The 15,784-nt window shown below is 38.6% G+C and overlaps 1 protein-coding gene across 9 annotated transcripts in view; it reads right to left on the bottom strand.

Moving 5' to 3' along the window:
• PSD3 (pleckstrin and Sec7 domain containing 3) overlaps positions 1 to 15,784 on the bottom strand; it is a gene marked incomplete at its 3' end in the record, with an annotated part of 575,664 nt that overhangs the window by 148,847 nt on the left and 411,033 nt on the right. For all 9 annotated transcript variants that reach the window (XM_082608415.1, XM_082608413.1, XM_082608414.1 and 6 more), the window contains one exon: positions 8,120 to 8,163. In XM_082608415.1, coding sequence (XP_082464541.1) covers positions 8,120 to 8,163 — 44 coding nt within the window. The remainder of the gene's footprint in view (positions 1 to 8,119; positions 8,164 to 15,784) is intronic.

The raw sequence follows: 15,784 nt of genomic DNA on the forward strand, positions 1-15,784 counted from the left end.
AGATGGCTTCACAGGTGAATTCTATCAAACATTTAGAGAAGAGCTAACACCCATCCTTCTCAAACCCTTCCAAAAAATTACGGAGGAAGGAACACTCCCAAACTCATTCTATGAGGCCACTATCACTCTGATAACAAAACCAGACAAAGATACTACAAAAAAAGAAAATTACAGTCAATATCACTGATGAATATAAATGCAAAAATCCTCAACAAAATACTAGCAAACAGAATCCAACAACACATTAAAAGGATCATACACCATGACCAAGTGGGATTTATCCCAGGAATGCAAGGATTCTTCAATATACGCAAATCAATCAATGTGATGCACCATATTAACAAACTGAAGAAGAAAAACCATATGATCATCTCAATAGATGCATAAAAAGCTTTTTACAAAATCCAACACCAATTTATGACAAAAACTCTCCAAAACGTGGGCATAGAGGGAACCTACCTGAACATAATAAAGGCCATATATGACAAACCCAAAGCAAACATCATTCTCAATGGTGAAAAACTGAAAGCATTTCCTCTAAGATCAGGAACAAGACAAGGATGTCCACTCTTACCACTATTATTCAACATAGTTTTGGAAGTCCTAGCCATATCAATCAGAGAAGAAAAAGAAATAAAAGGTATACACATTGGAAAAGAAGTGAAACTGTCACTGCTTGCAGATGACACGATACTATACATAGAGAATCCTAAAGATGCCACCAGAAAACTACTAGAGCTAATCAATGAATTTGGTAAAGTTGCAGGATACAAAATTAATGCACAGAAATCTCTTGCATTCCTATACACTAATGATGAAAAGTCTGAAAGTGAAATTAAGGGAACACTCCCATTTACCATTGCAACAAAAAGAATAAAATACCTAGGAATAAACCTACCTAGGGAGACAAAAAAGCTGTATGCAGAAAACTATAAGACACTGCTGAAAGAAATTAAAGATGACACCAACAGATGGAGAGATATACCATGTTCTTGGATTGGAAGAATCAATATTTTGAAAATGACTCTATTACCCAAAGCAATCTACAGATTCAATGCAATCCCTATCAAAATACCAATGGCAAATTTTACAGAACTAGAACAAAAAAATCTTAAAATTTGTATGGAGACACAAAAGACCCCGAATAGCCAAAGAAGTCTTGAGGGAAAAAAACAGAGCTGGAGGAATCAGACTCCCTGACTTCAGACTATACTACAAAGCTTCAGTAATCAAGACAATATGGTACTGGCAGAAAAACAGAAACACAGATCAATGGAGCAAGATAGAAAGCCCAGAGATAAACCCATGCACTTATGGTCAATTAATCTATGACAAAGGAGGCAAGGATATACAATGGAGAAAAGACAGCCTCTTCAATAAGTGGTGCTGGGAAAAATGGACAGCTACATGTAAAAGAATGAAATTAGAACATTCCCTAACACCATACACAAAAATAAACTCAAAATGGATTAGAGACCTAAATGTAGGACCGGACACTATAAAACTCCTAGAGGAAAACATAGGAAGAACACTCTTTGCCATAAATCACAGCAAGATCTTTTTTGACCCACCTTCTAGAGTAATGGAAATATAAACAAAAATAAACAAATGGGACCCAATGAAACTTCAAAGCTTTTGCCCAGCAAAGGAAACCATAAACAAGGCCAAAAGACAACCCTCAGAATGGGAGAAAATATTTGCAAACGAATCAACGGGCAAAGGATTAATCTCCAAAATATATAAACAGCTCATTCAGCTCAATATTAAAAAAACAAACAACCCAATCCAAAAATGGGCAGAAGACCGAAATAGACATTTCTCCACAGAAGACATACAGATGGCCAAGAAGCACGTGAAAAGCTGCTCAACATCACTGATTATCAGAGAAATGCAAATCAAAACTACAATGAGGTATCACCTCACACCTGTTAGAAGGGGCATCATCAGAAAATGTACAAACAACAAATCCTGGAGAGGGTGTGGAGAAAAGGGAACCCTCTTGCACTGTTGGTGGGAATGTAAATGGATACAGCCAGTATGGAGAACAGTATGGAGGTTCCTTAAAAAACTAAAAATAGAATTACCATATGACCCAGCAAGCCCACTACTGGGCATATACCCAGAGAAAACCATAATTCAAAATGACACATGCACCCCAATGTTCATTGCAGCACTATTTACAATAGCCAGGTCATGGAAGCAACCTAAATGCCCATCAACAGACGAATGGATAAAGAAGATGGGGTACATATATACAATGGAATATTACTCAGCCATAAAAAGGAACGAATTTGGGTCATTTGTAGAGATGTGGTTGGATCTAGAGACTGTCATACAGAGTCAAGTAAGTCAGAAAGAGAAAAACAAATATCGTATATTAATGCATATATATGGAACCTAGAAAAATGGTACAGATAAACCAATTTGCAGAGCAGAAATAGAGACACAGATGTAGAGAACAAACATATGGATACCAAGCGGGAAAAGAGGCGGGAGGAGGTGTTGGTGTGATGAAATGGGCGATTGGGATTGACATGTATACACTGATGTGTATAAAATGGATGACTAATAAGAAAGAAAGAAAGAAAGAAAAAAGAATAAGGAACCTAGGAGGTAAAAGACCTGTATTTGGAAAACCATACAACACAGATGAAAGGAACTGAAGATGACTCAAACAGAATGAAAGATATACCATGTTCTTGGATTGGAAGAATTAATATTGTTAAAATGACCATACAGGTTCAATGCAATCCCTGTCAAAATACTAATGGCATTTCTTTCACAGAAGTAGAAAAAATTTCAAAATTTATATGGAAACACAAAGGACCCCGAATAGTCAAAACAATCTTGAGAAAGAAGAAGAGAATTGGGGAAGTCACACTGCCTGGCTTCAGACTATACTACAAAGCTACAGTAATCGAAACAGTATGGTACTGGCACAAAAACAGATGCACAGATCAATGGAACAGGATAGAGAGCCCAGAAATAAAACCACACACTTATGGTCAATTAATCTATAACAAAGGAGGCAAGACTATATACAGTGGAGAAAAGATAGTCCCTTTAATACATGGTGCTGGGAAAACTGGACAGCTACCTGTAAAAGAATGAAGTTAGAACATTCTTTAACACCACATACAAAAATATACTCAACATGGATTAAAGACCTCAATGTAAGACTGGATACTATAAAACTCCTAGAAGAAAACATAGGCAGAACACTCTTTGACATGAATTGTGGCAATATTTTTTTGGATCTGTCTCCTAAAGTAAAGGAAAGAAAAACATCATAAACAAATGGGCCCTTTAACCTTAAAAGCTTTTGCATAGCAAAGGAAACCACTGAGAAAACGAAAAGACAGTCTACTGAAAGGGAGAAAATATTTGCAAATGATATGACCAATAAGGGGTTAATACCCAACATATATAGACAGCTCATGCAACTCAACATCAAAAAAACATACAACTGGATTAAAAAATGGGCTGAAGACCTGAAGGACATTTTTACAAAGAGGACATGCAGATGGCCAACAGACACATGGAAAGATGCCCAGCATCACTAGTCATAAGGGAAATGCAAATCAAAACCATGATGAGATATCACCTCACACCTGTCAGAATGCCTATCATCAAAAAGAACACAAATAACCAATGTTGGTGAGGATGTGGAGAAAAGGGAACCCTTGTACACTGTGTATGGGAATGTAAATTGGTGCAGTAACTGTGGAAAACAGCATGGAGGTTTCTCACTAAACGAAAAACAGAACTCCCATATGATCCAGCAATTCCACTGCTGGGTAAGTATCTGAAAGAAACAAAAACACTAATTCTAAAAGATACATGCATCCCAATGTTCATAGCACCATTATTTACAATTGCCAAGATACGGAAGCAACCTAAGTGTCCATCAACAGATGAATGGATAAAAACAGATATGGTGTATATATACAATGGAATACTACACAGCCATAAAAACGAATGAAATTTTTCCATTTGCAGAAACATGGATGGACTTGGAGGGCATTATATTATGCTAAGTGAAATAAGTTAGAGAAAGAAAAATACTGTATGATATCAATTATATGTGGAATCTAAAAAATAAAACAAACTAGTGAATACAGCAAGAAAGAAGCAGACTCATAGATGTAGAGAACAAACCAGTGGTTACCAGTGGGGAGAGGGAAGAGGGGAGGGGCAATATAGGGGGAGGGGATTAAGAGGTACAAATTATTAGGTATAAAATAAGCTACAAGGGTATATTGTACAACATGGGGAATATAGCCAATATTTTATAATAATTATAAATGGAGTATACCCTTTAAAAACTGTGACTCACTATACTGCACACCTGCAATGTATATAACATTGTACATCAAGTATACTTCAATAAAAATAAAATAAATCAAGATCTCCCCCACGCAAGTATATACTACGAAATCCTACAAACTTTGAAGTAGCAACCCCTTTCCTGTAACTATTATCTAAACTTACACAATTGTAGAAAATCTCTCAGGAAATGCAGTTCCTCGCGCTGTTGCTATTATTCTTTCTATAGACTTTTTTATAGACTTCATTACATATAAGCACTACGCTCCTCAAAGGAGGATATAAAGGGACAAATCCAGACATGTATAATTTCCTTAAGCTTACAGTCTTAATGGAACATTCCTACTTTAACTGAGAATAGAAATGACTGTGTCATCAGATAAAGTAAAGTGGATGTTTAAGGGCTGAGATTATTTCTGGTTGGTAAGATCAGGAAAGAATTCATGGAGCATGTTATGAGCTGGGCTGTAAAGAATGGCAGGGATGTAGAGTCTAAGCAGAGGTTACTTTATGAGCACTGTCCAAAAAGCCGGAAGCCATGGGGCAAGTGCAGGGAATGGCATCTAGTGGCAGCTTTGTTGACATACAGGGTGTGTGAAGACAAGTACGGGGAATAAAATAGATTACTGGCACAATGTGCAGAGCTTAGTGACATTTTAGAGCAGAGAAGGGCTCCAAAACAGGTTAGGGTAGAGGAAAGAGGCTGGAGGCAGAGACAGTCAGGAGGCAGAAGCAGGGATGTCTGAACTCGGAGTGCCGCAGCAGGAATGGTGTGGGGCCGCTGGTGGGGCCAGTTCTGCAGGAGCGAACGAGGGGCCAGAGAGGTTCAAGGATGATGGGAGCCCAGACTCTAGGAAATACTGGTGCCATTAATAGAAATGGAGAACATGTGACGAAGTCCAGAGACAGATGCTGAGTGCTGAGTGCAGAGGAAATGTCCTGCAGAAAAATGCAAATGTTGAACTGAAATCTGGGAAAGAGGGCAGAGCTGCACATAAGGTAAGAATTTTTAGATATGGCAGATGAACTCTTAAGACTGAACGAGACGGATGAGAATGGGACTTTAGTGAAAAGACAATTCTAAGTGCTAATCTTCGGGAGATACTAACATTAATGGCTAATAGGAGGAAAATGAGTCAGAGAAGGTGTGACTGGAGAAATACAAGGAAAACTGGGGGAGCACAGTGTAATATACAGTTACACATATGCATATACACTTACTTATGAATGAAAAAGCTTAGCTCTTGATCTGAAGGATCACATAAGTTGATAAATGGACAGCAGGGTTTTCTAAAGTGTGTTCTAGGGCAGGGGTCCCCAACCCCCGGGGATACCAGTCCGCAGCCTATTAGGAACTGGGCCACACAGCAGGAGGTGAGTGGCGGGAGAGTGAGGGAAGCTTCATCTGCTGCTCCCCATCACTCCCCACGGCTCCCCACTGCTCGCATTGCCACCTGAGCCATCCCTCCCCGCCCCCCTCTGCCCCCACCCATGGAAAAACTGTCTTCCACCAAACTGGTCCCTGGTGCCAAAAAGGTTGGGGACCACTGTTCTAGGGAACACTAGTTTTATTAGCTGTTGAAAGGTATTTCATGATCAAAACAGGACTCAGGGATCAAAAAGGTTAGGATATTGGCCCTTTATCTACTGAAGAAACAAAGAGTCCATCACACTGACCCATAAACCCTTTTTGTTTTATATCCTCTAGATACAGCAGTGTATCTAGACAAGGAGCCAGCTTGAGAAATACTAATACGTCATAACATTTCAAAATTCACAGAATATTAAAACTGAAAAGGACAGCTGTGATAATTTCTTCCAATCGCTTCATTTTATACGTGAAGAAAGTTAATTATATGATAAATTGCCTTATCCTTGGTAGGTGATGAATAAATGTGGATAGGAAAGCATATGAACAAGAGAGAAATAAAAAGGAAAATGACAAATAAAATAGAAATCAGACCTTTAAAAGCTACAATATTAGTTACCATTTGAGAGGTAACTTGCTTTTATGCTTATTGTTTTAGAATATTTCACAGTGTCATCCTGAAGAGGAAACTGAGGCCTCAAGGATCACATGGCCAGTGGTCCAGCTGGTACACAGCAGAGCTCGAATTCAAACCCAAATCTGTCTTACTCTTGAAATCTGGGCTCTTGAACACAATGCCCTGTTGACCTGACAAGAGGGCCAAAGAAGAATCCAGTTCTTGGGTAAATATCCACCCTCACCCATGGATAGGGCCCAAGATAAAGCTTTCTTATACCGAATTGCCACTATACATAAGTGTAAATAAAACCTAATGTAGCAAATTCAATATATCAAAAACTAGATTTACAAAACAGATCCTCAGGAGTATATTTATTTGTTTTTAAAATAAATTTATAAAAGAATCATCAAAATATTCTCCCTCACAATGTGAATATATTTATAATTATTTCATTCTATTAATTTTTTCTAGAGTAGACATCCTGCATAGGTCAAGATACGCCTTTAATATTTCAGCAAGGGTCTAAGTATATCATTTAAGAAATTTTTCTAGGAAACTCACTTTCACTCATGATAAATAAGTCCAAAAATAATCGCTTTGGACCTCAGGCCATGAATTCATATTAATTTTAATGAGTTTTCCTTGAAATGATACACTATCTTTACTTGAGTCTGGTGATATACATACACAGAAACATAGGCCATCACATATACTTGCAAATAATACAGTCTCAAACTTTGAATCCCCAATTTAAAATAGTACCACATTCCCTTACAATTAGTGAAACAATTTAAGTGGTATTGATATTTTTTAATTCATTCTAGCATGTTATATGTAAGATCTAGTCAACTGGTAAACCATTTTTCCGCAGTGTGCATTATGAAAGAATAAGATTTATTCCCCCAAGTTATGATTTGTAAACCTAAGTTCACTGTAGATGGCTATGTTAGGTAACATGTCAGAAAAATATTTATGAAAGCTTAATATCAGTGAAAATCAAAAATAAAATTCACATGTAGTTCTAATTAAAAAACATATTTTGCCCTAATTTCTTGATAACTTGATTAAAAATTTAGTAAAGATTCTGATCTAACAATTTCTAAAAAATTAAATTCTTAACTGCTATATTGATCAGTAGAAATTTACCAAGGGTGGTTTTCTTGGTCTACATAGAGTTAGTTATAATTTATCTGTAATACTATCTCCCCCAAAGTATGTACCTTGAAACCTTACATTTTACTGTCAAAATGGGTTCAGGAAACATTGCAAATTCTATTTCTCTCTTACAGATTGACAATAAACCTCAGCACTGTACAAGCTCCTGCAAGTTCTTCAGTTAAAAAAAAAAATGAGCTTCATTTAATCCATCATTTCTCAAGCTCATCTATCAATATCCTGGTATAATTAGTGTCACAGGAAACAGGATTAGAAAACCTTGCTATAATGATAAGAAGGAGATAATCAGAATAAGTGTATGGTACCCAAATCATCTGTGTTAGATTCTGGAATTTATGTAATTTTATCATATTTTCTTTTTGAATGTATTTTTTATAAAAGGATAATTGATTGCATACAGGCATAGCAAACAGCTTAAAATAAGAATGGGAGCATGCTGGGTACCAAGAAAGAGACATGGGATACTCAGGGTTTATGTGTCTTATACAAAGTAGGTAAGACACTGGTGTAAAGTGAGAACAGTCGGTGCAATTAACCCTTCTCCAGGGTCGCTGCTCAGGCACAAAGAAAGGCAGTAAGAAAACAGCAAGTAGTTCATTTACTAAATGGCTGACACGCAGCATACTTACACGGCCCATTCAAGCTTCTCGTTCTTGATTGAGTTGTACAGAGCCTGTAAAGAGAGAAAACAAGGTGGAGTTATTCTTTCCATCCTGTTTCACATTTTGCGTTCAGCAAATGACCAAAGCCAAAGGCTTGAGTGAGTCAGCAAGCAACTCCCAGGGCCCTTGTGGGTCATGCTATTGGTACTGCAGAAATGAAGAAAACACAGGTGAGGCTAAGGAGCACAGGGCAGGTAGACCTCTGCCAAAGAGAGAGACTTTTCATGAAGTAAAAAATGTCATTTGTAAGACACACAACACTGTACTACGTTTTACCACATGATTAAAATGAGACCATGTACTCTATTTTTCTTATTCAAAATATGGTCTTATAGTTTCATTGCTTTGGAAATTTCAATATTCATACCTTTTCATTAATGGAATAAATATAACTGCTTTCATAACAACTTAATGAGTAAGATACATGGAAGGGAGACTAAAGCTCAATTATGGGAAACTATCTTAGAATAATTTCAGAGTTTCTATACCAATGACTTAAACAGCTTTTTGTTTTGTTTTGTTTTTTTGTTTTTTTATTGGGGTAAAGTTGCTTTACAATGGTGTGTTAGTTTCTGCTGTACAGTCAAGTGAATCAGCTATATGCACATGTCTATGCCCTCTTTGTTGGGTTTCCTTCCCATTTAGATCACCACAGAGCACTGAGTTCCCTGTGCTATACAGCAGATTCTCATTAGTTACCTATTTTGTACACAGTAGTGTATATATGTCAACCTCAATCTCCCAATTCATCCCACCCTCCCTTTCCCGCCCTTGGGGCCCATATGTTTGTTTTCTACATCTGTGTCTCTATTTCTGCTTTGCAAATAGGTTCATCTGTACCACTCTTTTAGATTCCACATATATGCGTTAATATACGATATTTGTTTTTCTCCTTCTGACTTCACTCTGTATGACAGTCTCTAGGTCCATCCACGTCTCTACAAGTGACCCAATTTCATTCTTTTTATGGCTGAGTAATATTCCATTGTAGCAGAATGGCCATCATCAAAAAATCTACAAACATTAAATGCTGGAGAGGGTGTGGAGAAAAGGGAACCCTCTTGCACTGTTGGTGGGAATGTAAATTGATACAGCCACTATGGAGAACACTATGGAGGTTCCTTAAAAAACTAAAAATAGAACTACCATATGACCCAGCAATCCCACTACTGGGCATATACCCTGAGAAAACCATAATTCAGAAAGAGTCATGTACCAAAATATTCATTGCAGCTCTATTTACAATAGCCAGGACATGGAAGCAACCTAAATGTCCACCGACAGATGAATGGATGAAGAAGATATGGCACATATACACAATGGAATATTACCCAGCCATAAAAAGAAACGAAATTGAGTTATTTGTAGTGAGGTGGATGGACCTAGAGTCTGTCATACAGAGTCAAGTAAGTCAGAAAGACAAAAACAAATACTGTATGCTAACACATATATATGGAATCTAAAGAAAAAAAAAATGGTTCTGAAGACCCTAGGGGCAGGACAGGAATAAAGATGCAGACGTAGAGAATGGACTTGAGGACATGGGGAGGGGGAAGGGTAAGCTGGGATGAAGTGAGAGAGTGGCATGGACTTATATACACTACCAAATGTAAAATAGATAGCTAGTGGGAAGCAGCTGCATAGCACAGGGAGATCAGCTCGGTGCTCTGTGACCACCTAGAGGGGTGGGATAGGGAGGGTGGGAGGGAGACGCAAGAGGGAGGGGATATGGGGATATATGTATACATATAGCTGATTCACTTTGTTATAAAGCAGAAACTAACACACCATTGTAAAGCAATTATACTACAATAGAGATGTTAAAAATTTTTTTTAAAAAAGCCACATGCACCCCAGTGTTCACTGCAGCACTATTCACAATAGCCAGGTCCCAGAAGCAAGCTAGGTGTCCATGGACAGAGGAATGGATTAAGCAGCTTTTATGGGTCCCACCTCCTGACTCTGCTTTACAGTTGGTGAGTGTCGCACTGGTGGGTGAGGTGGTGCAGCAGACAGAAAGCTTCCTTGGAGCCTTCAAGGCTCCGTCCAGGCAGCAGAAGCCTGCCCCACCACACCTCCCAGCTCTGGCGTCACGTGTAAGCTCCTTGTAATCACGTTGTTCCACTACAGCTAATCCAAGAAAATGCCACCTATACCTCTAGTTTCTTACTTTTGAGTGAGATGTTATAAAGAAAACACAAGTGCATCTCTAAGATATAAAACCAAAACAGCAAATTGTGTTGAAGAGAGGACTATGTGTCTAATAACATGATGCAGTTGGAACATTTTTCTTTAAAGAAGGATTTGGACTTATGAGACTCATCTCATTCACTCTGAGACGGGAAAAAGGGGACCAGATGCCATCCAGCCCCTCATCTTCCACATGAGGAAATCGTAAGTTCATAACGTTTCCCAGGCAGCACAGCAGAGCAGAGGCAGAACTGCCTTGTAGATCTATCTTCTAAGTGTGAGAGGCAGTCTACATGTGTGTGATCAGAAAGACTGCACCCAGGTAGTGAACGCCCTTTCTAGCAAAGCATGTCCCAATTCAGGACAAAGATGCTTAGTTACAGGTTTTATATTATTTAAGATGCGATACATGTGTCCTTAGCCAGTGTCTTGACAGACTCCATGGGAGTTCTTCAGTGTGGCTACAGTTGTCAGTTTACCTACTGTATAATTAGGGGAGCTAATAAAATTTAGGACACATTTCATCATTATCAGGGTATGGTAAAACGTGTCCTCAAATACAGAAATGGTAAAACATCAAAAGAAAATAAGGGGTAAATCAAGGTACAAAGACCATGCTATAAATTGGATGTTCTTTTCGAAGAACTCAAATTCACTCAAGAACCAGGACAACCTATTACATAGCTAATGTCTCTTGAGTCTGCATGTACAGAAGTGCAGGGTCAATGTCTAGCTCCAGCCTCAGGAGACTCTTGCTGATAAGTGTCTGTACATGAATTCTATTACTTGTAGGAGCCGTCCTGAACCCACAAGTAATAGTGGGCTTTTCAGAAGAGACAGACCCTTAAGGGTCCTTTATACACTATCACACTCAATACTAACCAGAGTAATTTAACAATATGGTAAAGATAAAAAAACTGTCTGTTCATAAAGGTAGAAAATGATATCTAAGCAACTAGAAATTTTCCAATAAATTCAATTCTGCCCTAGATCAATTTTTTTTCAAATTTTTTGCCTGTGAGAATATTTTCTTGAAGAAAGAACTGAGTTTCAAATGATAAGATTCTTGCTACCCTGTCAGCTGCACATCACACAACAAACTATTATAAAGGGTCTTGTAAAATTCAACAAACTTGCTATATTGTAGGTCAAGTCCTCTTTGTGTAAATGATAATGCAACAAATCTAAACAGGGGAGGCTATCCTTATCCTTTTCAATGAAAAAATTACAAAGGGATTTTCATGAATCTTTTTAGTGCTTTACGATAGTCCATTATTTCTCTTAAAAAAGGAAAATTTGCTTTGCAAATGCATCCAACACTCATATACCCTGATCACAACTGCCTACCCTTGTATCTACTTCACTTCGTTAGGAACTGAGGTCCCTTGATTCCCCCTCATCTTCAGCCGAGAGTCCTCACATCCTTTCCCAGGCAGCCCATCACCTCAACCAGTCTTGATGGTACTTCCCACTTCTTTGTCTCATGGCCTTTCTGTTGTACTTGAAAAGAAACACTGTAACTCTTGACCAAGCCTATTCTGACTTCACATTATATTAGTTAAGATTTCTTTAGCTTCAAATTCAAAAATCTAAACTCTACCTTAAGGGTAAGGGGGACCTAACGTTTATGTAGCCAAACCATAAAAAAGATCCAGATGGAGCTGGCCACAGGGATACAGGAATTTAAAACTCTGCCCCCTTGTCAACCATTTCTCAATAAAATTAGGAAAAAAACATAAATTCTGCCCCCTCTCCTCTCAACTCTTCTCTTTCCATCCCAAACATCCCCACTCCCTGTTTCTTTGCTACACAAGAAACAATAAACATGTCCATATCAACAGCACCCATCCACATCTTTGTATCTCTCAATAAGAGAAACCCACAGTTCTTTTCTCCCAGCTCCAGTTTGAAAAGATTCCAATTGGTATGATGTAGGCCACCTGTCCTCCCCACTGATCAATCCATGTGCCTGGGAGATGAGGAGTTATGATTCGGCCCTTCCCTGCAGTCAAGGGGGCTGGGGCATCTACTACAGAGGGGTGGCACTGACTGGCCCCAAGTGCAGTCCTCCTGAGCTCCTGGTAGGCGACTAATTCAACATTAATAGAGAACAGTACACACTAACATCTCACACTTCCGCAGAGCATTCATTCATGAGCCTCCTTTAACTTTTTTGCCATTTTCCCTAAAATGTATCTGCATTGGCATCTGTTCTTTCCTCCTTTCTGACAGGAAGGGAAGGAGTGTCCCATGCCTGCCAGGCTAAGCCTCTAACACAGGTCCTGACCTTCGCTTTCTGGGGTAACAGCTCTTCCTTTACCTGCTCCTCTCTACCAGCTTTCAAACCTGTGCAGGTCTCTCCAAACCCCATCTCTGCAATTTAGTTGCCACCCTTTGTTCCTCAGAACCTCTCCTGAGAGAAGTTTCAGCAATTCTTATCTCTGCTTGATCTATTCTCTTCAATCTAGTTTCCATCCCTGTTCCTCCATTAAAACTTATCACAAGGAATTCATCAGCTTTCCTCATTCAAGGCCACTCTAGTGTTCTGTATCTCTTCACCTTCAGCAGCACTGAATACTCTCAAATATTGAATATATTCTTCCTTATTTTCTGTGACACAATACATAGTTTCCTGAATTTTCTCCTATCTCCTTTGACAATCCTTCTCCTTACTCATGTCTTCCTCATCTTATCCCTTAAATGTGGCTGAACCTGAGGGTTTATCTTTGGCCCATGTGAACTCCTGTGAAGTTCAGATTCATGTGTCACAAAGCATCACAAACTCCGTAAAAAGGAACTAACTAGTACATGAAGGCCTAATAGTGAAAGTGTACTCTCAATCTTAGTAAACCCCATTGATATAAAACATTTAATTTCTGGAGTACAGAAATACTACACATAAAGCGCAAGGATGGGTAGTTTATGGTGATATAAAACATTCCCAAGTCAGAATCCTAGGAATGCCAAAATTTTTCTATCAATTGTTCCATTCAAAATACTTTTACATATATTTCTACACAATCAAGGAAGCTCCAGGTTAAAATCATCTTTACCACCAATCTTGCACCTGCCTACTAATGGCACAAGAACAAGCCTTTTAGTAATAATGTTTTTAGGAGAAATTGTTAAAACTCAAGAAACAACAAAACGGAATTTCAGAGCTGAAAGGGGCCTTAGAGGTCATGAAATAAATTCTTCCTTTTGTAGATGGGGAAGATGAAGCCCCATGTTTAAAAAATTCTCTCAAGGTGCTATAGCTAGTTTTCATAAAGTTTGACTCAGAAATTACATTTCTCTCAGAAATCAAGTGACTACATTCAACTAACTACATTCTATCCTTTCAACTAACTAAATTCTTTCCTATCAGCTAACTATAGCTAACTACATTCTCTCTCCTAAAACCAAACTTGACAGCATCGTAAATGCCTGGCTTAGGTCAAGGCTCACGTGAAAGGGAAGAAGGCTTGTGCCTCTCCTGGAATTGAGTCACGTAATGCTTGTCACTGTGATATTCTCTTCTTAAAGATGAGCTTGAAACAAGAGCCACCGTTGCTGGGACACATGCTTGGGATGCCTCCGTCAGTGAGGATGAGGGTCTGCTGCACTGATCATATACTCCCACTCCACTTATGACCAAAGGTATTTGCCATACAAATGGCTGAAATTGGAGGTGTATTCGACAGCTTAGTAAAATAATTTATCTCTAGCTATGTGAGGGGTTATCTGATCTAGGTCCAAGAAAGCAAGATTTGTGGTAAACACTGTCACAGAAGGCTTCCATTTCCCTGTGGCCATGAATTGGTAGCTGGAGACAAGTGGGGAAAGGGACCAAATCAATCTCAATGGGCCAGAGCAGCCCATATAAATTATATGCAGTGAGGTGATAGCCAGCTGTCTCAGGCTAAATAATGGACCCCCAAAAGATATCCAGGTCCTAAACCCCAGAACCTGCAAATGTTTCTGCATTCCACAAAAAGTTTGCAAACAGAATTAAGTTAATGATCTTGAATGGGAGAGAATATCTGGGCTGAGTGGTGTCTCTATAAGAAGGCAGCAGAGGGAGATTTAACAAAGACAGAAGAGAAGGTAACACGAAGAAGGACAGAGAAATTGAAGTGATACAGACACAAACCAAGGAATGCTGGCAACCACCAGAGGTTGGAAGAACCAAGGAAGAGATTCTCTCCTAGACCCTCTAGACGAGCGCAGCACTGTCCACACCTTGATTTCAGACGTCTGGCCCCCAAAGTTGTGAGACAATAAATCCCTGTTGTTTTAGAACACCAAGTTTGTGGTAATTTGTTGCAGCAGCCCTAGGAAACTAACACACGAGGTATAAATGGAAGACAGATATCTGAATAAAGAATGATCATACCCACAGGTTGATTTCTAGAAACTTTTCCAGAGTCAGTCCCCAGGTAAAACACTGTTGTCTACCAGAGTGCTCTCAACTAAAGTATGAGGGTATGTGCCAGAATCAGCCAATGAACTTTTAAAAATATTGATCAGAGTCCCATCCCAGATCTACTGAATCAGATTCACAGATTAGGAACCTAAACATGAATATTTCCAAATGATCCACACATAACTCTGATACAAACCCTTGGTTAAAAATCACTGCTTTGTGAGGTTACCTGTCTTCTGCTAACTGAAATTCCTGCAACTTAACCCAGGAGCTAGACAATAATCAAATACCTCCATTGAGACTAAAGAGGGCAGAATGATTCCTCAGAGTTGAAGTTCATCATGTTTAAGAATGAGAAAGCAAAGTAACTTGCTTAAATTACAGAGGTTGCGGTATCTTGGTCTAAATTTACTTTTAAGTCTTTGGTCTTCAACTTTTAATTGCTTCTCATCGAGATGATAAAATGCAATTTTATTCAAGGCTTAGCACCATCTTTGACAGCCCACACACGGTTCTCTGAAGTCCCTATTACCATGCATCGGGTAACTATGAGTCTCTTTCTCTCCAGAACCACATTTGGAATCTATGAAATTCGTGTATTTTTGTTCAATCATCTCTCAACTCCAATGATTTTTCTTTCTCTGTGCTCCTTGAATTACTATGAAAAGTATAGGGGATAACACAACTTCCAGTTTCCCTTCGTGAGACTGACAGTGACCACAGTGAAATTTGTACCCAAGAATTATGACACCATCAACACCATGGCTATCTTGTTCAAGTGCAAAGCTGCTTCATGCAGATATTCAGATCAAGCAGACTTCTGAGTATAGAACTAAATCTGGAAAATGTTATCAGAGAAAGACTGTGTTTGAAAAAGACATTGGTTAAAAATTAATAAATCTAGTTACCATATGAATTTCAAATTGGTTAGAAAAACTCAAAATATCTTAAAGCAATGGCCCTCAACTTTTATTTTCTTCCCTATACCTTAAAATAATATTGAGAAACTGCATTACTCCCTCATTAAAGAGGGCTTC

Source organism: Mesoplodon mirus, assembly GCF_964341445.2.
Source record: "Mesoplodon mirus genome assembly, chromosome: 20".
Classification (NCBI taxonomy): Eukaryota; Metazoa; Chordata; class Mammalia; order Artiodactyla; family Ziphiidae; genus Mesoplodon; species Mesoplodon mirus.